At 46.6% G+C, this 25,488-nt stretch overlaps 1 protein-coding gene across 3 annotated transcripts in view; it reads left to right on the top strand.

Moving 5' to 3' along the window:
• The window catches only part of LOC129864247 (dixin-like), a 180,362-nt gene extending 155,094 nt beyond the window's left edge, over nucleotides 1-25,268 (top strand). For 2 of the 3 annotated variants that reach the window (XM_055936954.1, XM_055936956.1), the window contains 6 exons: nucleotides 2,987-3,127; nucleotides 6,226-6,286; nucleotides 20,401-20,509; nucleotides 21,918-22,026; nucleotides 22,993-23,072; nucleotides 23,149-25,268. In XM_055936954.1, the coding sequence (XP_055792929.1) occupies nucleotides 2,987-3,127; nucleotides 6,226-6,286; nucleotides 20,401-20,509; nucleotides 21,918-22,026; nucleotides 22,993-23,072; nucleotides 23,149-23,170 (522 nt within the window). In that variant the 3' untranslated portion in view covers nucleotides 23,171-25,268. Of the gene's footprint in view, nucleotides 1-2,986; nucleotides 3,128-4,471; nucleotides 4,483-6,225; nucleotides 6,287-20,400; nucleotides 20,510-21,917; nucleotides 22,027-22,992; nucleotides 23,073-23,148 lie in introns of all 3 variants that reach the window. The other variant, XM_055936955.1, reaches the window with a different exon arrangement.
• The last annotated feature ends 220 nt before the right edge of the window (nucleotides 25,269-25,488 follow it).

Consider the following 25,488-nt stretch of genomic DNA (forward strand, 5'->3'; position numbering starts at 1 on the left):
GCCTTGGAGAGTTTAGCCACCGAGGGTTTTTTGAGGCTGCCTTGGAGAGTTTAGCCACCGAGGGTTTTTTGAGGCTGCCTTGGAGAGTTTAGCCACCGAGGGTTTTTTGAGGCTGCCTTGGAGAGTTTAGCCACTGAGGGTTTTTTGAGGCTGCCTTGGAGAGTTTAGCCACCGAGGGTTTTTTGAGGCCGCCTTGGAGAGTTTAGCCACTGAGCGTTTTTTGAGGCTGCCTTGGAGAGTTTAGCCACTGAGGGTTTTTTGAGGCTGCCTTGGAGAGTTTAGCCACCGAGGGTTTTTTGAGGCTGCCTTGGAGAGTTTAGCCACTGAGGGTTTTTTGAGGCTGCCTTGGAGAGTTTAGCCACTGAGGGTTTTTTGAGGCTGCCTTGGAGAGTTTAGCCACCGAGGGTTTTTTGAGGCTGCCTTGGAGAGTTTAGCCACTGAGGGTTTTTTGAGGCTGCCTTGGAGAGTTTAGCCACCGAGGGTTTTTTGAGGCTGCCTTGGAGAGTTTAGCCACAGAGGGTTTTTTGAGGCTGCCTTGGAGAGTTTAGCCACCGAGGGTTTTTTGAGGCTGCCTTGGAGAGTTTAGCCACCGAGGGTTTTTTGAGGCTGCCTTGGAGAGTTTAGCCACCGAGGGTTTTTTGAGGCTGCCTTGGAGAGTTTAGCCACCGAGGGTTTTTTGAGGCTGCCTTGGAGAGTTTAGCCACCGAGGGTTTTTTGAGGCTGCCTTGGAGAGTTTAACCACTGAGGGTTTTTTGAGGCTGCCTTGGAGAGTTTAGCCACCGAGGGTTTTTTGAGGCTGCCTTGGAGAGTTTAGCCACTGAGGGTTTTTTGAGGCTGCCTTGGAGAGTTTAGCCACCGAGGGTTTTTTGAGGCTGCCTTGGAGAGTTTAGCCACCGAGGGTTTTTTGAGGCTACCTTGGAGAGTTTAGCCACCGAGGGTTTTTTGAGGCTGCCTTGGAGAGTTTAGCCACTGAGGGTTTTTTGAGGCTGCCTTGGAGAGTTTAGCCACTGAGGGTTTTTTGAGGCTGCCTTGGAGAGTTTAGCCACCGAGGGTTTTTTGAGGCTGCCTTGGAGAGTTTAGCCACTGAGGGTTTTTTGAGGCTGCCTTGGAGAGTTTAGCCACCGAGGGTTTTTTGAGGCTGCCTTGGAGAGTTTAGCCACTGAGGGTTTTTTGAGGCTGCCTTGGAGAGTTTAGCCACTGAGGGTTTTTTGAGGCTGCCTTGGAGAGTTTAGCCACCGAGGGTTTTTTGAGGCTGCCTTGGAGAGTTTAGCCACCGAGGGTTTTTTGAGGCTGCCTTGGAGAGTTTAGCCACCGAGGGTTTTTTGAGGCTGCCTTGGAGAGTTTAGCCACTGAGGGTTTTTTGAGGCTACCTTGGAGAGTTTAGCCACTGAGGGTTTTTTGAGGCTGCCTTGGAGAGTTTAGCCACCGAGGGTTTTTTGAGGCTACCTTGGAGAGTTTAGCCACTGAGGGTTTTTTGAGGCTGCCTTGGAGAGTTTAGCCACTGAGGGTTTTTTGAGGCTGCCTTGGAGAGTTTAGCCACCGAGGGTTTTTTGAGGCTGCCTTGGAGAGTTTAGCCACCGAGGGTTTTTTGAGGCTGCCTTGGAGAGTTTAGCCACCGAGGGTTTTTTGAGGCTGCCTTGGAGAGTTTAGCCACCGAGGGTTTTTTGAGGCTGCCTTGGAGAGTTTAGCCACCGAGGGTTTTTTGAGTCTGCCTTGGAGAGTTTAGCCACCGAGGGTTTTTTGAGGCTGCCTTGGAGAGTTTAGCCACTGAGGGTTTTTTGAGGCTGCCTTGGAGAGTTTAGCCACTGAGGGTTTTTTGAGGCTGCCTTGGAGAGTTTAGCCACCGAGGGTTTTTTGAGGCTGCCTTGGAGAGTTTAGCCACCGAGGGTTTTTTGAGGCTGCCTTGGAGAGTTTAGCCACCGAGGGTTTTTTGAGGCTGCCTTGGAGAGTTTAGCCACCGAGGGTTTTTTGAGGCTGCCTTGGAGAGTTTAGCCACCGAGGGTTTTTTGAGGCTGCCTTGGAGAGTTTAGCCACCGAGGGTTTTTTGAGGCTGCCTTGGAGAGTTTAGCCACCGAGGGTTTTTTGAGGCTGCCTTGGAGAGTTTAGCCACCGAGGGTTTTTTGAGGCTGCCTTGGAGAGTTTAGCCACCGAGGGTTTTTTGAGGCTGCCTTGGAGAGTTTAGCCACCGAGGGTTTTTTGAGGCTGCCTTGGAGAGTTTAGCCACTGAGGGTTTTTTGAGGCTGCCTTGGAGAGTTTAGCCACTGAGGGTTTTTTGAGGCTGCCTTGGAGAGTTTAGCCACCGAGGGTTTTGATAACATTTAGAGACTTTTTCCACTCAATTCTGCCGTGAAAGAGAAGATGTCTGTGCAAGGCAAGGCAAATTGGTGCCGTGACGTTGTCGTGGCAATGGTAAAACATCGAGTGCAGGCATGGGCAACTTTGATGGGGTTGGGGGCCACAAAAAGTCTGATCTCATCATGAGGGGCCGTACCCACATCCCCAGTCAGCTGTCCCGAAGCAAAATACTACTCATTTCTCCACGGGGTGGAGACAAATGTTTACTGTTGCTAATATGACATCTGAGTGAAAGTGACTAACAAAATCAACGGGCGTCCTCCGGTTGGTAATTTGATCAGGATTAGTACAAGTTTAGATAGCTGCCCGCTAGACTAATTTACCAATCTAAAACATGTTGGCTGACATGGCTGATTGAGTGACTGTCAGTGACTAACATAACAAGAGAGAAACTGCTGAGATCCACTACTAAATTTAGAAATGTCACCTTGTGTATTCTACTATTCTAACTCTCAACAATAAGATCCCGACTGAGTTACTAAAATAAATATTTGAACACAACTCTATATTTCTTACATAGTATTATTATTATTATTGGTGTGTGTGTGTGTGTGTGTGTGTGTGTGTGTGTGTGTGTGTGTGTGTGTGTGTGTGTGTGTGTGTGTGTGTGTGTGTGTGTGTGTGTGTGTAGGCTGAGGAGCTGCAGCTGGTGCGGTCAGCGTTGAGGAGTCTGAGAGGAGTGTTACGAGAGCAGGATCCTCAACACCACACACTGGATACACTGGAGCAGAGCATCACGTCACTGACCGACAGACTGACACACACACACCAGGTACACACACACACACCAGGTACACACACACACACACACACACACACGTCTTCAGGATGTGTGTTGTGTTCCTCAGGGGAGGGGAAGGTCTTCAGGATGACTGATGTGTGTTGTGTTCCTCAGGGGAGGGGAAGGTCTTCAGGATGACTGATGTGTTCCTCAGGGGAGGGGAAGTCTTCAGGATGACTGATGTGTGTTGTGTTCCTCAGGGGAGGGGAAGGTCTTCAGGATGACTGATGTGTGTTGTGTTCCTCAGGGGAGGGGAAGGTCTTCAGGATGTGTGTTGTGTTCCTCAGGGGAGGGGAAGGTCTTCAGGGTGACTGATGTGTTCCTCAGGGGAGGGGAAGTCTTCAGGATGACTGATGTGTGTTGTGTTCCTCAGGGGAGGGGAAGATCTTCAGGATGACTGATGTGTGTTGTGTTCCTCAGGGGAGGGGAAGGTCTTCAGGATGACTGATGTGTTCCTCAGGGGAGGGGAAGGTCTTCAGGATGACTGATGTGTTCCTCAGGGGAGGGGAAGGTCTTCAGGATGACTGATGTGTGTTGTGTTCCTCAGGGGAGGGGAAGGTCTTCAGGATGTGTGTTGTGTTCCTCAGGGGAGGGGAAGGTCTTCAGGGTGACTGATGTGTTCCTCAGGGGAGGGGAAGTCTTCAGGATGACTGATGTGTGTTGTGTTCCTCAGGGGAGGGGAAGATCTTCAGGATGACTGATGTGTGTTGTGTTCCTCAGGGGAGGGGAACGTCTTCAGGATGTGTGTTGTGTTCCTCAGGGGAGGGGAAGGTCTTCAGGATGACTGTTGTGTTCCTCAGGGGAGGGGAAGTCTTCAGGATGACTGTTGTGTTCCTCAGGGGAGGGGAAGGTCTTCAGGATGTGTGTTGTGTTCCTCAGGGGAGGGGAAGGTCTTCAGGATGACTGATGTGTTCCTCAGGGGAGGGGAAGGTCTTCAGGATGTGTGTTGTGTTCCTCAGGGGAGGGGGAAGGTCTTCAGGATGTGTGTTGTGTTCCTCAGGGGAGGGGGAAGGTCTTCAGGATGTGTGTTGTGTTCCTCAGGGGAGGGGGAAGGTCTTCAGGATGTGTGTTGTGTTCCTCAGGGGAGGGGAAGGTCTTCAGGATGACTGTTGTGTTCCTCAGGGGAGGGGAAGGTCTTCAGGATGTGTGTTGTGTTCCTCAGGGGAGGGGAAGGTCTTCAGGATGACTGATGTGTTCCTCAGGGGAGGGGAAGGTCTTCAGGATGACTGATGTGTGTTGTGTTCCTCAGGGGAGGGGAACGTCTTCAGGATGACTGATGTGTTCCTCAGGGGAGGGGAAGTCTTCAGGATGACTGTTGTGTGTTGTGTTCCTCAGGGGAGGGGAACGTCTTCAGGATGACTGATGTGTGTTGTGTTCCTCAGGGGAGGGGAACGTCTTCAGGATGACTGATGTGTTCCTCAGGGGAGGGGAAGTCTTCAGGATGACTGATGTGTTCCTCAGGGGAGGGGAAGTCTTCAGGATGACTGTTGTGTGTTGTGTTCCTCAGGGGAGGGGAACGTCTTCAGGGTGTGTGTTGTGTTCCTCAGGGGAGGGGAAGGTCTTCAGGATGACTGATGTGTGTTGTGTTCCTCAGGGGAGGGGAAGGTCTTCAGGATGACTGTTGTGTTCCTCAGGGGAGGGGAAGGTCTTCAGGATGTGTGTTGTGTTCCTCAGGGGAGGGGAAGGTCTTCAGGATGTGTGTTGTGTTCCTCAGGGGAGGGGGAAGGTCTTCAGGATGTGTGTTGTGTTCCTCAGGGGAGGGGAAGGTCTTCAGGATGTGTGTTGTGTTCCTCAGGGGAGGGGGAAGGTCTTCAGGATGTGTGTTGTGTTCCTCAGGGGAGGGGAAGTCTTCAGGATGACTGTTGTGTGTTGTGTTCCTCAGGGGAGGGGAAGGTCTTCAGGATGTGTGTTGTGTTCCTCAGGGGAGGGGGAAGGTCTTCAGGATGTGTGTTGTGTTCCTCAGGGGAGGGGAAGGTCTTCAGGATGACTGATGTGTGTTGTGTTCCTCAGGGGAGGGGAAGGTCTTCAGGATGACTGATGTGTGTTGTGTTCCTCAGGGGAGGGGAACGTCTTCAGGATGACTGATGTGTGTTGTGTTCCTCAGGGGAGGGGAAGTCTTCAGGGTGTGTGTTGTGTTCCTCAGGGGAGGGGAACGTCTTCAGGATGACTGTTGTGTGTTGTGTTCCTCAGGGGAGGGGAACGTCTTCAGGATGTGTGTTGTGTTCCTCAGGGGAGGGGAAGGTCTTCAGGATGACTGTTGTGTGTTGTGTTCCTCAGGGGAGGGGAAGGTCTTCAGGGTGACTGATGTGTTCCTCAGGGGAGGGGAACGTCTTCAGGGTGACTGATGTGTTCCTCAGGGGAGGGGAAGTCTTCAGGATGACTGTTGTGTTCCTCAGGGGAGGGGAAGGTCTTCAGGGTGACTGATGTGTTCCTCAGGGGAGGGAAAGTCTTCAGGATGACTGTTGTGTGTTGTGTTCCTCAGGGGAGGGGAACGTCTTCAGGATGTGTGTTGTGTTCCTCAGGGGAGGGGAAGGTCTTCAGGATGTGTGTTGTGTTCCTCAGGGGAGGGGAACGTCTTCAGGATGTGTGTTGTGTTCCTCAGGGGAGGGGAAGGTCTTCAGGTTGACTTATGTTTTGTGTTCCTCAGGGGAGGGGAAGGTCTTCAGGATGACTGATGTGTGTTGTGTTCCTCAGGGGAGGGGAAGGTCTTCAGGATGACTGATGTGTGTTGTGTTCCTCAGGGGAGGGGAAGGTCTTCAGGATGTGTGTTGTGTTCCTCAGGGGAGGGGAAGGTCTTCAGGATGACTGTTGTGTGTTGTGTTCCTCAGGGGAGGGGAAGGTCTTCAGGATGACTGATGTGTTCCTCAGGGGAGGGGAAGGTCTTCAGGATGACTGATGTGTGTTGTGTTCCTCAGGGGAGGGGAAGGTCTTCAGGATGACTGATGTGTTCCTCAGGGGAGGGGAAGGTCTTCAGGATGACTGATGTGTGTTGTGTTCCTCAGGGGAGGGGAAGGTCTTCAGGATGACTGATGTGTTCCTCAGGGGAGGGGAAGGTCTTCAGGATGACTGATGTGTGTTGTGTTCCTCAGGGGAGGGGAAGGTCTTCAGGATGCATCACACACCACCAGCACGACTCCAGGCCTCCAAGCAGTAAGATCCCCGATGTCACAACACATTATATTTTACAGCGAACGCTGCAGCCCATGCGCGCGCGACACATTGGTGGTGGCTCCGTGGGAAACTTAATAAAAATAAATAAGTAGATCATATTATTTCACACCTTGATAGCTCTTCTTTGTCTATAAAAAATGATGTGAACTTCATACGTTTGAACAAGTGACAGGAAGCATAAGAATACATTTGTTCGTATAAAAAAAAAAAAGTAAACATTTTCTGATGGTTAAAGGCCGACATTTGATAGTTTCAATGAAAAAACACTTTGTAACATAACTATAGAAAGGGAACATTGTGGTTTGGGAACTCATTTAAACCCACCTATAGGGCCTATTGTCTTCCTGAAGAACATCAACCATCAACATCAACCATCAACATCAACCATCAACACCAACCATCAACACCAACCATTAACACCAACCATCAACACCAACCATTAACACCAACCATTAACACCAACCATCAACACCAACCATCAACACCAACCATTAACACCAACCATCAACACCAACCATCAACACCAACCATTAACATCAACACCAACCATCAACACCAACCATTAACATCAACACCAACCATCAACACCAACCATTAACATCAACACCAACCATCAACACCAACCATTAACACCAACCATCAACATCAACCATTAACACCAACCATTAACACCAAACATCAACCATTAACACCAACCATTAACATCAACCATTAACACCAACCATTAACACCAACCATCAACACCAACCATCAACATCAACCATTAACACCAACCATTAACACCAACCATCAACACCAACCATTACCATCAACACCAACCATCAACATCAACCATTAACACCAACCATCAACACCAACCATCAACACCAACCATCAACACCAACCATTAACACCAACCATTAACACCAACCATCAACACCAACCATCAACATCAACCATCAACACCAACCATCAACACCAACCATCAACACCAACCATTAACACCAACCATCAACACCAACCATCAACACCAACCATTAACACCAACCATTAACACCAACCATTAACACCAACCATCAACACCAACCATTAACACCAACCATCAACACCAACCATCAACACCAACCATTAACACCAACCATTAACACCAACCATCAACACCAACCATCAACACCAACCATTAACATCAACACCAACCATCAACACCAACCATTAACATCAACACCAACCATCAACACCAACCATTAACATCAACACCAACCATCAACACCAACCATTAACACCAACCATCAACATCAACCATTAACACCAACCATTAACACCAACCATCAACATCAACCATTAACACCAACCATTAACATCAACCATTAACACCAACCATTAACACCAACCATCAACACCAACCATCAACATCAACCATTACCACCAACCATTAACACCAACCATCAACACCAACCATTACCATCAACACCAACCATCAACATCAACCATTAACACCAACCATCAACACCAACCATCAACACCAACCATCAACACCAACCATTAACACCAACCATTAACACCAACCATCAACACCAACCATCAACATCAACCATCAACACCAACCATCAACACCAACCATCAACACCAACCATTAACACCAACCATCAACACCAACCATCAACATCAACCATCAACACCAACCATCAACACCAACCATCAACACCAACCATCAACACCAACCATCAACACCAACCATCAACACCAACCATTAACATCAACACCAACCATCAACATCAACCATCAACCATTAACACCAACCATCAACATCAACCATTAACACCAACCATCAACACCAACCATTAACACCAACCATCAACACCAACCATCAACACCAACCATCAACCATTAACACCAACCATCAACATCAACCATTAACACCAACCATCAACATCAACCATTAACACCAACCATCAACATCAACCATCGACATCAACCATTAACATCAACACCAACCATCAACACCAACCATTAACATCAACCATCAACCATTAACACCAACCATCAACACCAACCATTAACACCAACCATCAACATCAACCATTAACACCAACCATCAACATCAACCATTAACACCAACCATCAACATCAACCATCGACATCAACCATTAACATCAACACCAACCATCAACACCAACCATTAACATCAACCATCAACCATTAACACCAACCATCAACACCAACCATTAACACCAACCATCAACGCCAACCATCAACACAAACCATCAACACCAACCATTAACCATCAACCATTAACACCAACCATCAACACCAACCATCAACACCAACCATTAACATCAACCATTAACACCAACCATCAACACCAACCATCAACACCAGCCATCAACACCAGCCATCAACACCAACCATCAACACCAACCATTAACATCAACACCAACCATCAACACCAACCATCAACACCAACCATCAACACCAACCATTAACATCAACACCAACCATCAACACCAACCATCAACACCAACCATCAACACCAACCATTAACATCAACACCAACCATCAACACCAACCATCAACACCAACCATCAACACCAACCATCAACACCAACCATCAACACCAACCATCAACACCAACCATTAACATCAACCATCAACACCAGCCATCAACCATCAACACCAACCATTAACACCAACCATCAACACCAACCATCAACACCAACCATCAACACCAACCATCAACACCAACCATCAACACCAACCATCAACACCAACCATCAACACCAACCATCAACACCAACCATTAACACCAACCATTAACATCAACACCAACCATCAACGCCAACCATCAACACCAACCATCAACACCAACCATTAACACCAACCATTAACACCAACCATTAACATCAACACCAACCATCAACGCCAACCATCAACGCCAACCATCAACACCAACCATCAACACCAACCATCAACACCAACCATCAACGCCAACCATCAACACCAACCATCAACACCAACCATCAACACCAACCATTAACACCAACCATCAACACCAACCATTAACACCAACCATTAACATCAACACCAACCATCAACACCAACCATCAACACCAACCATCAACACCAACCATCAACACCAACCATTAACACCAACCATCAACACCAACCATCAACATCAACCATCAACACCAACCATCAACACCAACCATCAACACCAACCATCAACACCAACCATTAACATCAACACCAACCATCAACACCAACCATCAACACCAACCATTAACATCAACACCAACCATCAACACCAACAATTAACATCAACACCAACCATCAACACCAACCATCAACACCAACCATTAACATCAACCATCAACACCAACCATCAACACCAACCATTAACACCAACCATCAACACCAACCATCAACATCAACCATTAACACCAACCATCAACACCAACCATCAACACCAACCATTAACATCAACCATCAACACCAACCATCAACACCAACCATTAACATCAACACCAACCATCAACACCAACCATCAACACCAACCATCAACACCAACCATCAACACCAACCATCAACACCAACCATCAACCATCAACACCAACCATCAACACCAACCATCAACACCAACCATCAACACCAACCATCAACCATCAACACCAACCATCAACACCAACCATCAACACCAACCATCAACATCAGCCATCAACATCAGCCATCAACATCAACCATCAACACCAACCATCAACATCAACCATTAACACCAACCATTAACACCAACCATCAACACCAACCATCAACACCAACCATCAACACCAACCATCAACACCAACCATCAACACCAACCATCAACACCAACCATCAACACCAACCATTAACACCAAACATCAACACCAAACATCAACACCAACCATCAACACCAACCATCAACATCAACCATCAACCATCAACACCAACCATTAACATCAACCATTAACATCAACATCAACCATCAACATCAACCATCAACATCAACCATCGACATCAACCATTAACATCAACACCAACCATCAACACCAACCATTAACATCAACACCAACCATCAACACCAACCATTAACATCAACACCAACCATCAACACCAACCATTAACACCAACCATCAACATCAACCATTAACACCAACCATTAACACCAACCATCAACATCAACCATTAACACCAGCCATCAATATCAACCATTAACACCAACCATTAACACCAACCATCAACACCAACCATTACCATCAACACCAACCATCAACATCAACCATTAACACCAACCATTAACACCAACCATCAACACCAACCATCAACATCAACCATTAACACCAACCATTAACACCAACCATCAACACCAACCATTACCATCAACACCAACCATCAACATCAACCATTAACACCAACCATCAACACCAACCATCAACACCAACCATCAACACCAACCATCAACACCAACCATTAACATCAACCATCAACCATCAACCATTAACACCAACCATTAACACCAACCATCAACACCAACCATTAACATCAACACCAACCATCAACACCAACCATCAACACCAACCATTAACACCAACCATCAACACCAACCATCAACACCAACCATCAACACCAACCATCAACATCAACCATCAACATCAACCATCAACCATTAACACCAACCATTAACATCAACACCAACCATTAACATCAACACCAACCATCAACATCAACACCAACCATCAACACCAACCATCAACATCAACCATTAACACCAACCATCAACACCAACCATCAACACCAACCATCAACACCAACCATCAACACCAACCATCAACACCAACCATCACCATCAACCATTAACACCAACCATTAACATCAACACCAACCATTAACATCAACACCAACCATCAACATCAACCATCAACCATTAACACCAACCATCAACATCAACCATTAACACCAACCATCAACACCAACCATTAACACCAACCATCAACACCAACCATCAACACCAACCATCAACCATTAACACCAACCATCAACATCAACCATTAACACCAACCATCAACATCAACCATTAACACCAACCATCAACATCAACCATCGACATCAACCATTAACATCAACACCAACCATCAACACCAACCATCAACCATCAACACCAACCATTAACACCAACAATCAACACCAACCATCAACACCAACCATTAACATCAACACCAACCATTAACATCAACACCAACCATCAACACCAACCATTAACACCAACCATCAACACCAACCATCAACCATTAACACCAACCATCAACACCAACCATCAACACCAACCATCAACACCAACCATTAACATCAACACCAACCATCAACACCAACCATCAACACCAACCATCAACACCAACCATTAACACCAACCATTAACACCAACCATCAACACCAACCATCAACACCAACCATTAACACCAACCATCAACACCAACCATTAACATCAACACCAACCATCAACACCAACCATCAACACCAACCATTAACACCAACCATCAACACCAACCATCAACACCAACCATCAACACCAACCATCAACATCAACCATCAACATCAACCATTAACACCAACCATTAACATCAACACCAACCATTAACATCAACAACAACCATCAACATCAACACCAACCATCAACATCAACCATCAACCATTAACACCAACCATCAACATCAACCATTAACACCAACCATCAACACCAACCATCAACACCAACCATCAACACCAACCATCAACACCAACCATCAACACCAACCATCAACACCAACCATCAACATCAACCATCAACCATTAACACCAACCATTAACATCAACACCAACCATTAACATCAACACCAACCATCAACATCAACCATCAACCATTAACACCAACCATCAACATCAACCATTAACACCAACCATCAACACCAACCATTAACACCAACCATCAACACCAACCATCAACACCAACCATCAACCATTAACACCAACCTTCAACATCAACCATTAACACCAACCATCAACATCAACCATCGACATCAACCATTAACATCAACACCAACCATCAACACCAACCATCAACCATCAACACCAACCATTAACGCCAACCATCAACACCAACCATCAACACCAACCATCAACACCAACCATTAACATCAACACCAACCATTAACGCCAACCATCAACACCAACCATCAACACCAACCATCAACATCAACCATCAACATCAACCATCAACACCAACCATCAACACCAACCATCAACACCAACCATCAACACCAACCATTAACACCAACCATCAACACCAACCATCAACCATTAACACCAACCATTAACACCAACCATTAACACCAACCATTAACACCAACCATCAACACCAACCATCAACACCAACCATTAACACCAACCATCAACACCAACCATCAACCATTAACACCAACCATTAACACCAACCATTAACACCAACCATTAACACCAACCATTAACACCAACCATCAACACCAACCATCAACCATTAACACCAACCATTAACACCAACCATTAACACCAACCATCAACACCAACCATCAACCATTAACATCAACCATTAACACCAACCATTAACACCAACCATCAACATCAACCATTAACACCAACCATCAACATCAACCATTAACACCAACCATCAACATCAACCATCAACACCAACCATCAACACCAACCATTAACACCAACCATTAACATCAACCATCAACCATTAACACCAACCATCAACACCAACCATTAACACCAACCATCAACATCAACCATTAACACCAACCATTAACATCAACCATCAACCATTAACACCAACCATCAACACCAACCATTAACACCAACCATCAACATCAACCATCAACACCAACCATCAACACCAACCATTAACATCAACACCAACCATCAACACCAACCATCAACACCAACCATTAACACCAACCATCAACCATTAACACCAACCATTAACACCAAACATCAACATCAGCCATCAACATCAACCATCAACACCAACCATCAACACCAACCATCAACCATTAACACCAACCATTAACACCAACCATTAACGCCAACCATCAACACCAACCATCAACATCAACCATTAACACCAACCATCAACACCAACCATCAACACCAACCATTAACATCAACACCAACCATCAACACCAACCATCAACACCAACCATTAACACCAACCATTAACGCCAACCATCAACACCAACCATTAACACCAACCATTAACATCAACCATCAACACCAACCATTAACACCAACCATCAACACCAACCATTAACATCAACACCAACCATCAACACCAACCATTAACACCAACCATCAACACCAACCATCAACACCAACCATCAACGCCAACCATCAACACCAACCATTAACACCAACCATCAACACCAACCATCAACACCAACCATCAACGCCAACCATCAACACCAACCATCAACACCAACCATCAACACCAACCATCAACACCAACCATCAACACCAACCATTAACACCAACCATTAACATCAACACCAACCATCAACACCAACCATTAAAAAAAATAGGCAGTTACAGTATATACTTACAGTATATATTATATATTTATAATATGTAAAATAGGCTATACAGTATTCACTACCATGTAACTTACAGTATATATTATATATTTATAATATGTAAAATAGGCTATACAGTATTCACTACCATGTAACTTACAGTATATATTATATATTTATAATATGTAAAATAGGCTATACAGTATTCACTACCATGTAGCTTACAGTATATCAAAGCCATGTCCACTTTCAAAAATGTTTCAATTGGATGAACCCGCTTTTTATCAAAAATAGTTATGCCAGTGGATATTATAGTGTCTGGTTGCTCCTCATTACAGACCAGCAGTGTCTGGTTGCTCCTCATTACAGACCAGCAGTGTCTGGTTGATCCTCATTACACACCACAGACCAGCAGTGTCTGGTTGCTCCTCATTACCCACCACAGACCAGCAGTGTCTGGTTGCTCCTCATTACAGACCAGCAGTGTCTGGTTGCTCCTCATTACAGACCAACAGTGTCTGGTTGCTCCTCATTACAGACCAACAGTGTCTGGTTGCTCCTCATTACACACCACAGACCAGCAGTGTCTGGTTGCTCCTCATTACCCACCACAGACCAGCAGTGTCTGGTTGATCCTCATTACCCACCACAGACCAGCAGGGTCTGGTTGCTCCTCATTACCCACCACAGACCAGCAGTGTCTGGTTGCTCCTCATTACAGACCAGCAGTGTCTGGTTGCTCCTCATTACCCACCACAGACCAGCAGGGTCTGGTTGCTCCTCATTACAGACCAGCAGTGTCTGGTTGCTCCTCATTACCCACCACAGACCAGCAGGGTCTGGTTGCTCCTCATTACAGACCAGCAGTGTCTGGTTGCTCCTCATTACAGACCAACAGTGTCTGGTTGCTCCTCATTACACACCACAGACCAGCAGTGTCTGGTTGCTCCTCATTACAGACCAGCAGTGTCTGGTTGCTCCTCATTACAGACCAGCAGTGTCTGGTTGCTCCTCATTACCCACCACACACCAGCAGTGTCTGGTTGCTCCTCATTACAGACCAGCAGTGTCTGGTTGCTCCTCATTACCCACCACAGACCAGCAGTGTCTGGTTGCTCCTCATTACCCACCACAGACCAGCAGTGTCTGGTTGCTCCTCATTACCCACCACAGACCAGCAGTGTCTGGTTGCTCCTCATTACCCACCACAGACCAGCAGTGTCTGGTTGCTCCTCATTACAGACCAACGGTGTCTGGTTGCTCCTCATTACACACCACAGACCAGCAGTGTCTGGTTGCTCCTCATTACCCACCACAGACCAGCAGTGTCTGGTTGCTCCTCATTACAGACCAGCAGTGTCTGGTTGCTCCTCATTACAGACCAGCAGTGTCTGGTTGCTCCTCATTACAGACCAGCAGTGTCTGGTTGCTCCTCATTACAGACCAGCAGTGTCTGGTTGCTCCTCATTACCCACCACAGACCAGCAGTGTCTGGTTGCTCCTCATTACCCACCACAGACCAGCAGTGTCTGGTTGCTCCTCATTACAGACCAACAGTGTCTGGTTGCTCCTCATTACACACCACAGACCAGCAGTGTCTGGTTGCTCCTCATTACCCACCACAGACCAGCAGTGTCTGGTTGATCCTCATTACCCACCACAGACCAGCAGTGTCTGGTTGCTCCTCATTACCCACCACAGACCAGCAGTGTCTGGTTGCTCCTCATTACAGACCAACGGTGTCTGGTTGCTCCTCATTACACACCACAGACCAGCAGTGTCTGGTTGCTCCTCATTACCCACCACAGACCAGCAGTGTCTGGTTGCTCCTCATTACAGACCAGCAGTGTCTGGTTGCTCCTCATTACAGACCAGCAGTGTCTGGTTGCTCCTCATTACAGACCAGCAGTGTCTGGTTGCTCCTCATTACAGACCAGCAGTGTCTGGTTGCTCCTCATTACCCACCACAGACCAGCAGTGTCTGGTTGCTCCTCATTACCCACCACAGACCAGCAGTGTCTGGTTGCTCCTCATTACAGACCAACAGTGTCTGGTTGCTCCTCATTACACACCACAGACCAGCAGTGTCTGGTTGCTCCTCATTACCCACCACAGACCAGCAGTGTCTGGTTGATCCTCATTACCCACCACAGACCAGCAGCGTCTGGTTGCTCCTCATTACAGACCAGCAGTGTCTGGTTGCTCCTCATTACAGACCAGCAGTGTCTGGTTGCTCCTCATTACAGACCAGCAGTGTCTGGTTGCTCCTCATTACAGACCAGCAGTGTCTGGTTGCTCCTCATTACAGACCAGCAGTGTCTGGTTGCTCCTCATTACCCACCACAGACCAGCAGTGTCTGGTTGCTCCTCATTACCCACCACAGACCAGCAGTGTCTGGTTGATCCTCATTACACACCACAGACCAGCAGTGTCTGGTTGCTCCTCATTACCCACCACAGATCAACAGTGTCTGGTTGCTCCTCATTACACACCACAGACCAGCAGTGTCTGGTTGATCCTCATTACAGACCAGCAGTGTCTGGTTGCTCCTCATTACACACCACAGACCAGCAGTGTCTGGTTGCTCCTCATTACCCACCACAGACCAGCTGATATTCTTCACATCATCAACATAGGAATCACTACAAAACTAAACGTATGACCTCTTATACGACAGGGTAGCCTAGTGGTTAGAGTGTTGGGCTAGTAACCGAAAGGTTGCAAGTTCAAATCCCTGAGCTGACAAGGTACATATCTGTCGTTCTGCCCCTGAACAGTTAACCCACTATTCCTAGACCAGTTAACCCACTGTTCCTAGACCAGTTAACCCACTGTTCCTAGACCAGTTAACCCACTGTTCCTAGACCAGTTAACCCACTGTTCCTAGACCAGTTAACCCACTGTTCCTAGACCAGTTAACCCACTGTTCCTAGGCCAGTTAACCCACTGTTCCTAGGCCAGTTAACCCACTGTTCCTGGACCAGTTAACCCACTGTTCCTAGACCAGTTAACCCACTGTTCCTAGGCCAGTTAACCCACTGTTCCTAGGCCAGTTAACCCACTGTTCCTAGGCCAGTTAACCCACTGTTCCTAGACCAGTTAACCCACTGTTCCTAGACCAGTTAACCCACTGTTCCTAGACCAGTTAACCCACTGTTCCTAGGCCAGTTAACCCACTGTTCCTAGACCAGTTAACCCACTGTTCCTAGACCAGTTAACCCACTGTTCCTAGACCAGTTAACCCACTGTTCCTAGACCAGTTAACCCACTGTTCCTAGACCAGTTAACCCACTGTTCCTAGACCAGTTAACCCACTGTTCCTAGACCAGTTAACCCACTGTTCCTAGGCCAGTTAACCCACTGTTCCTGGACCAGTTAACCCACTGTTCCTGGACCAGTTAACCCACTGTTCCTGGACCAGTTAACCCACTGTTCCTGGACCAGTTAACCCACTGTTCCTAGACCAGTTAACCCACTGTTCCTAGGCCAGTTAACCCACTGTTCCTAGGCCAGTTAACCCACTGTTCCTAGGCCAGTTAACCCACTGTTCCTAGACCAGTTAACCCACTGTTCCTAGACCAGTTAACCCACTGTTCCTAGACCAGTTAACCCACTGTTCCTAGGCCAGTTAACCCACTGTTCCTAGACCAGTTAACCCACTGTTCCTAGACCAGTTAACCCACTGTTCCTAGACCAGTTAACCCACTGTTCCTAGACCAGTTAACCCACTGTTCCTAGACCAGTTAACCCACTGTTCCTAGACCAGTTAACCCACTGTTCCTAGACCAGTTAACCCACTGTTCCTAGACCAGTTAACCCACTGTTCCTAGACCAGTTAACCCACTGTTCCTAGACCAGTTAACCCACTGTTCCTAGACCAGTTAACCCACTGTTCCTAGGCCAGTTAACCCACTGTTCCTAGGCCAGTTAACCCACTGTTCCTAGACCAGTTAACCCACTGTTCCTAGACCAGTTAACCCACTGTTCCTAGACCAGTTAACCCACTGTTCCTAGGCCAGTTAACCCACTGTTCCTAGACCAGTTAACCCACTGTTCCTAGACCAGTTAACCCACTGTTCCTAGACCAGTTAACCCACTGTTCCTAGACCAGTTAACCCACTGTTCCTAGACCAGTTAACCCACTGTTCCTAGGCCAGTTAACCCACTGTTCCTAGGCCAGTTAACCCACTGTTCCTAGACCAGTTAACCCACTGTTCCTAGACCAGTTAACCCACTGTTCCTAGACCAGTTAACCCACTGTTCCTAGACCAGTTAACCCACTGTTCCTAGACCAGTTAACCCACTGTTCCTAGACCAGTTAACCCACTGTTCCTAGGCCAGTTAACCCACTGTTCCTAGACCAGTTAACCCACTGTTCCTAGACCAGTTAACCCACTGTTCCTAGGCCAGTTAACCCACTGTTCCTAGACCAGTTAACCCACTGTTCCTAGACCAGTTAACCCACTGTTCCTAGACCAGTTAACCCACTGTTCCTAGACCAGTTAACCCACTGTTCCTAGACCAGTTAACCCACTGTTCCTAGACCAGTTAACCCACTGTTCCTAGACCAGTTAACCCACTGTTCCTAGACCAGTTAACCCACTGTTCCTAGACCAGTTAACCCACTGTTCCTAGACCAGTTAACCCACTGTTCCTAGACCAGTTAACCCACTGTTCCTAGACCAGTTAACCCACTGTTCCTAGACCAGTTAACCCACTGTTCCTAGACCAGTTAACCCACTGTTCCTAGACCAGTTAACCCACTGTTCCTAGACCAGTTAACCCACTGTTCCTAGACCAGTTAACCCACTGTTCCTAGACCAGTTAACCCACTGTTCCTAGACCAGTTAACCCACTGTTCCTAGACCAGTTAACCCACTGTTCCTAGGCCAGTTAACCCACTGTTCCTAGGCCAGTTAACCCACTGTTCCTAGACCAGTTAACCCACTGTTCCTAGACCAGTTAACCCACTGTTCCTAGACCAGTTAACCCACTGTTCCTAGACCAGTTAACCCACTGTTCCTAGAACAGTTAACCCACTGTTCCTAGACCAGTTAACCCACTGTTCCTAGACCAGTTAACCCACTGTTCCTAGACCAGTTAACCCACTGTTCCTAGACCAGTTAACCCACTGTTCCTAGACCAGTTAACCCACTGTTCCTAGACCAGTTAACCCACTGTTCCTAGACCAGTTAACCCACTGTTCCTAGACCAGTTAACCCACTGTTCCTAGACCAGTTAACCCACTGTCCCTAGGCCAGTTAACCCACTGTTCCTAGACCAGTTAACCCACTGTTCCTAGACCAGTTAACCCACTGTTCCTAGACCAGTTAACCCACTGTTCCTAGACCAGTTATCCCACTGTTCCTAGACCAGTTAACCCACTGTTCCTAGACCAGTTAACCCACTGTTCCTAGACCAGTTAACCCACTGTTCCTAGACCAGTTAACCCACTGTTCCTAGACCAGTTAACCCACTGTTCCTAGGCCAGTTAACCCACTGTTCCTAGACCAGTTAACCCACTGTTCCTAGACCAGTTAACCCACTGTTCCTAGGCCAGTTAACCCACTGTTCCTAGACCAGTTAACCCACTGTTCCTAGACCAGTTAACCCACTGTTCCTAGACCAGTTAACCCACTGTTCCTAGACCAGTTAACCCACTGTTCCTAGACCATTTAACCCACTGTTCCTAGACCAGTTAACCCACTGTTCCTAGACCAGTTAACCCACTGTTCCTAGACCAGTTAACCCACTGTTCCTAGTCCAGTTAACCCACTGTTCCTAGACCAGTTAACCCACTGTTCCTAGGCCAGTTAACCCACTGTTCCTAGGCCAGTTAACCCACTGTTCCTAGACCAGTTAACCCACTGTTCCTAGACCAGTTAACCCACTGTTCCTAGACCAGTTAACCCACTGTTCCTAGACCAGTTAACCCACTGTTCCTAGACCAGTTAACCCACTGTTCCTAGGCCAGTTAACCCACTGTTCCTAGACCAGTTAACCCACTGTTCCTAGACCAGTTAACCCACTAGGCTGTCATTGAAATTAAGAATGTGTTCTTAACTGACTTGCCTAGTTAAATAAGATACACTATATTAGGCCCAGCATTAGGAACTTTGGCTTTCCTAGAAAAGGCTATTATATTGTGATCACTACATCCTATGGATTTGGATACTACTACTACTAAAGCAAATATCAGCAGCGTTAGTAAAGATTTGATCAATACATGTTGATGACTTAATTCCTGTGATGTTTGTAACTACCCTGGTAGGTTGACTGACAACCTGATCCTGGTTACAGTTTGCCGTTTTTTTCCTGAGTGGGCAGCTTGATGATAGCCGGTTAATATTTAAAATCACCCAGAAAAAAATACTTCTCTGTTGATGCAATTTTTGAAGGAGGAACCACTGTATTGTACGGTCGTTGAGTGCACCAGGGGGTCTACGCAGTGTAGGACCTTCCCTGGCATGTCAGCCACACACATGAAATGTCCCCTTTTTCTGATGGTGTGTGTGTTCCAGAGATGGCCCACTCCTACAGTAGTCCATTGCTGAGCTCGTGTGGTTCCACTAAGGTCCTCTACTTTACAGACCACTCACACACACCCTGCATGAGCCACATCAACAAGAGGTACGTGTGTTTACCCCTAATCATAACCCAATGTATCTGGAACCTTAAAATGTTTCAGGATCACCTTTATTCGACAAATACATTTGCATGAACAGTCATTTAATTTGGTGAAATGGTGCTGCCACAATAAACAGGATATAGAGACATCTCTAGATGAACAATCCACATGTAGTACCTTCAGAAAGTACTCACACCATCTGACTTTTCCCACATTGTTTTATTACATCCTGAATTTAAAACGGATTAAATTGAGTTTTTGTGTCACTGGCCTACACACAATACCCCATAATGTTAAAGTGGAATTGTGTTTTTAGATTTTTTTTTTTTACAAATGAATTAAAAATGAAAAGCCGAAAATCTCTTGAGTCAATAAGTATTCAACTCCTTTATTATCTCAAGCCTAAATAAGGAGTAAGCATTTACTTAACAAGTCATATAATAAGTTGCATGAAACTGAAGGTGGATCAACAACATTGTAGTTACTCCACAATACTAACCTGAATGACAGAATGAAAAGGAAGTCTATACAGATTAATAATATGCCAAAACATGCCTCCTGTTGACAACAAGACACTAAAGTAAAACTGCAAAAGGTGTGGCAAAGAAATCAACTTTATGTCCTGAATACAAAGCGTTATGTTTTGGGGAAAATCCAACAACACATCACTGAGTACCACTTCATATTGTCAAGCATTGTGGTGGCTGCATCATGTTATGGGTATGCTTGTCATCTGCAATGACGAGGGAGTTTTGTTATAATAAAAAATAAATGGTATAAAACTAAGCACATGCAAAATCCTAGAGGAAAACCTGGTTCAGTCTACTTTCCAACAGACACTTGGAGATGAATTCACCTTTCAGCAGGACAATTACCTAAAACACAAGGCCAAGTCTACACTGGCAGACATTGAATGTCCCAAAGTGAGTTACAGTTTTTACATAAATCATCTTAAAAATGGCAAGACTTGAAAATTGCTGTCTAGCAATGATCAACAACCAATTTGAAAGAACTTGAACAATAAAAAATAAAATAAAAATTGTATTTCATGTTCCAATACATTTGCAAACATTTCTAAAAACACATTTTCACTTTGTGTTGAGATGGGTGAGATCGTTTTTTTTTATTTAATCCATTTTGAATTGAGACTAACAACAAAATGTGCAATAAGTCAAGGGGTATGAATACTTTCTGAAGGCACTGTATGTAGAGAAGTATTAAACAAAACAAAAACAATGACAGGATCATGTGCAATGGAGGAACTATAAAATGTCAAGAGTCAGGATGTGCAGAGATGTAGTTTTGGATGATCATGCATGGTGCATAGTCCGGGTGAGAAGATTATTGGAAACATTTGATGTGTGTTAGGTTGGGGAAAGTAGATTATTGGAAACATTTGATGTGTGTTAGGTTGGGGAAAGTAACTCTGAGAGATGTGAAGACGGCAGTAGACAGAGATGACAACCACAGATTCCACTTCAAAGCCCTCGACCCCGAGTTTGGTACCGTCAAAGAAGAGGTGAGGAGGGAAGGAGAAAAGAGAGATGAGGGAGAGTAGAGCAGGGGGAGAGAAGAGGGAAGAGGAAAGGAGAAGAGGGGGGGACGAGTGGAGAGGAGGGGGACAAGTGGGGAGGAGAGGCAGAGGACAGAAGGAGAGGAGGTGAAGGAGAGGAGGTGGAGGAGAGAAGGAGAGGAGGGGGAGGAGGGAGAGGAGAGAAGGGGCAGAGGACAGAAAGAGAGGAGGTGGAGGAGAGAAGGAGAGGAGGTGGAGGAGAGGAGGTGAGGAGAGGAGGTGGGGAAGAAGGAGAGGAGGGGGAGGAGAGAAGGAGAGAAGGTGGAGGAGAGAAGGAGAGGAGGTGGAGACAAGGAGAGGAGGGGGAGGAGAGAAGGAGAGGAGGGGGAGGAGAGAAGGAGAGGAGGGGGAGGAGAGAAGGAGAGGAGGGGGAGGAGAGAAGGGGAGGAGAGGAGGGGGAGGAGAGAAGGAGAGGAGGGGGAGGAGAGAAGGAGAGGAGGTGGAGGAGAGAAGGAGAGGAGGTGGAGGAGAGGAGGGGGAGGAGAGAAGGAGAGGAGGGGGAGGAGAGAAGGAGAGGAGGGGGAGGAGAGAAGGAGAGGAGGTGGAGGAGAGAAGGAGAGGAGGGGGAGGAAAGAAGGAGAGGAGGTGGAGGAGAGAAGGAGAGGAGGTGGAGGAGAGAAGGAGAGGAGGGGGAGGAGAGAAGGAGAGGAGGTGGAGGAGAGAAGGAGAGGAGGGGGAGGAGAGAAGGAGAGGAGGGGGAGGAGAGAAGGAGAGGAGGTGGAGGAGAGAAGGAGAGGAGGGGGAGGAGAGAAGGAGAGGAGGGGGAGGACAGAAGGAGAGGAGGTGGAGGAGAGAAGGAGAGGAGGGGGAGGAGAGAGAGGAGAGAATCGGTAGAAGGAGGGAGAGAAGTCTGGTGATCTATACATAAATACAGTCACACTTGATATTTTGTGTGTGTGTGTGCATATATAGGTATTTGAAGACGAGGCGTTGGTTCCAGGCTGGGAGGGGAAGATAGTGGCCTGGGTGGAGGAGGACAACGGAGAGGAGAGGTACGCACTCAAACACATACACACACACACTTCTCCGTCAGTGTTCAGTCTGTCATTGTTCTTTGTTTTCCCACAGGATTAAAGGCCCTAGCTGCTGAGGAACTGAAGGCCCTAGCTGCTGAGGAACTGAAGGCCCTAGCTGCTGAGGAACTAAAGGCCCTAGCTGCTGAGGAACTAAAGGCCCTAGCTGCTGAGGAACTGAAGGCCCTAGCTGCTGAGGAACTGAAGGCCCTAGCTGCTGAGGAACTGAAGGCCCTAGCTGCTGAGGAACTAAAGGCCCTAGCTGCTGAGGAACTGAAGGCCCTAGCTGCTGAGGAACTAAAGGCCCTAGCTGCTGAGGAACTAAAGGCCCTAGCTGCTGAGGAACTAAAGGCCCTAGCTGCTGAGGAACTGAAGGCCCTAGCTGCTGAGGAACTGAAGGCCCTAGCTGCTGAGGAACTAAAGGCCCTAGCTGCTGAGGAACTGAAGGCCCTAGCTGCTGAGGAACTAAAGGCCCTAGCTGCTGAGGAACTAAAGGCCCTAGCTGCTGAGGAACTGAAGGCCCTAGCTGCTGAGGAACTAAAGGCCCTAGCTGCTGAGGAACTGAAGGCCCTAGCTGCTGAGGAACTGAAGGCCCTAGCTGCTGAGGAACTAAAGGCCCTAGCTGCTGAGGAACTGAAGGCCCTAGCTGCTGAGGAACTGAAGGCCCTAGCTGCTGAGGAACTAAAGGCCCTAGCTGCTGAGGAACTGAAGGCCCTACAGTTGAAGTCGGAAGTTTACATACACTTAGGTTGGAGTCATTAAAACTCGTTTTTCAACCACTCCACAAATGTATTGTTAATTTGGCAGGTCGGTTAGGACATCTACTTTGTGCATGATACAAGTAATGTTTCCAACAATTGTTTACAGACAGATCATTTCACTTATAATTCACTGTATCACAATTCCAGTTGGTCAGAAGTTTACATACACTAAGTTGACTGTGCCTTTAAACGGCTTGGAAAATTTCAGAAAATTATGTCATGGCTTTAGAAGCTTCTGATAGGCTAATTGACATCATTTGAGTCAAATGGAGGTGTACCTGTGGATGTATTTCAAGGCCGACCTTCAAACTCAGTGCATCTTTGCTTGACATCATGGGGAAATCAAAAGAAGACCTCAGAAAAAAAATTGTAGACCTCCACAAGTCTGGTTCATCCTTGGGATCAATTTCCAAATGCCTGAAGGTACCACGTTCATCTGTACAAACAATAGTACGCAAGTATAAACACCATGGGACCACGCAGCCGTCATACCGCTCAGGAAGGAGACGCGTTCTGTCTCCTAGAGATTAATGTACTTTGGTGCACAAAGTGCAAATCAATACCAGAACAACAGCAAAGGACCTTGTGAAGATATTGGAGGAAACAGGTACAAAAGTATCTATATCCACAGTAATACGAGTCCTATATCGACATAACCTGAAAGGCCGCTCAGCAAGGAAGAAGCCACTGCTCCAAAACCGCCATAAAAAAGCCAGACTACGGTTTGCAACGGAACATGGGGACAAAGATCGTACTTTTTGGAGAAATGTCCCCTGGTCTGATGAAACAAAAATGTAACTGTTTGGCCATAATGACCATCAAAAAAGGTGGACGCTTGCAAGCCGAAGAACACCATCCCAACTGTGAAGCACGGGGGTGGCAGCATTATGTTGTGGGGGTGCTTTGCTACAGGAAGGACTGGTGCACTTCACAAAATAGATGGTGACATGAGAAAGGAAAATTATGTGGATATATTGAAGCAACATGGGTCTTCCAAATGGACAATGACCCCAAGCATACTTCCAAAGTTGTGGCAAAATGGCTTAAGGACAACAAAGTCAAGTTATTGGAGTGGCCATCACAAAGCCCTGACCTCATTCCCATAGAATCGTTGTGGGCAGAATTGAAAAAGCGTGTGCGAGCAAGGAGGCCTACAAACCTGACTCAGTTACACCAGCTCTGTCAGGAGGAATGGGCCAAAATTAACCCAACTTATTGTAGGAAGCTTGTGGAAGGCTACCTGAAATGTTTGACCCAAGTTAAACAATTTAAAGGCAATGCTACCAAATACTAATTGAGTGTATGTAAACTTCTGACCCACTGGGAATGTGATGGAAGAAATAAAAGCTGAAATAAATAATTCTCTACTATTATTCTGACATTTCGCATTCTTAAAATAAAGTGGTGATTCTAACTGTCCTAAGACAGGGAATTTTTACTAGGATTAAATGTCAGGGTTTAAATGTATTTATCTAATGTGTATGTAAACTTCCGACTTCAACTGTAGCTGCTGAGGAACTAAAGGACATACAGTGCATTCGGAAAGTATTCAGACCCCTTGACTTTTTTCAAATGTTGTTACTTTACAGCCTTATTCTAAAATGGACCAAAAATATTTAAAAAAAACACAATAC

The sequence above is a fragment of the Salvelinus fontinalis genome, chromosome 10 (genome assembly GCF_029448725.1).
Source record: "Salvelinus fontinalis isolate EN_2023a chromosome 10, ASM2944872v1, whole genome shotgun sequence".
Classification (NCBI taxonomy): Eukaryota; Metazoa; Chordata; class Actinopteri; order Salmoniformes; family Salmonidae; genus Salvelinus; species Salvelinus fontinalis.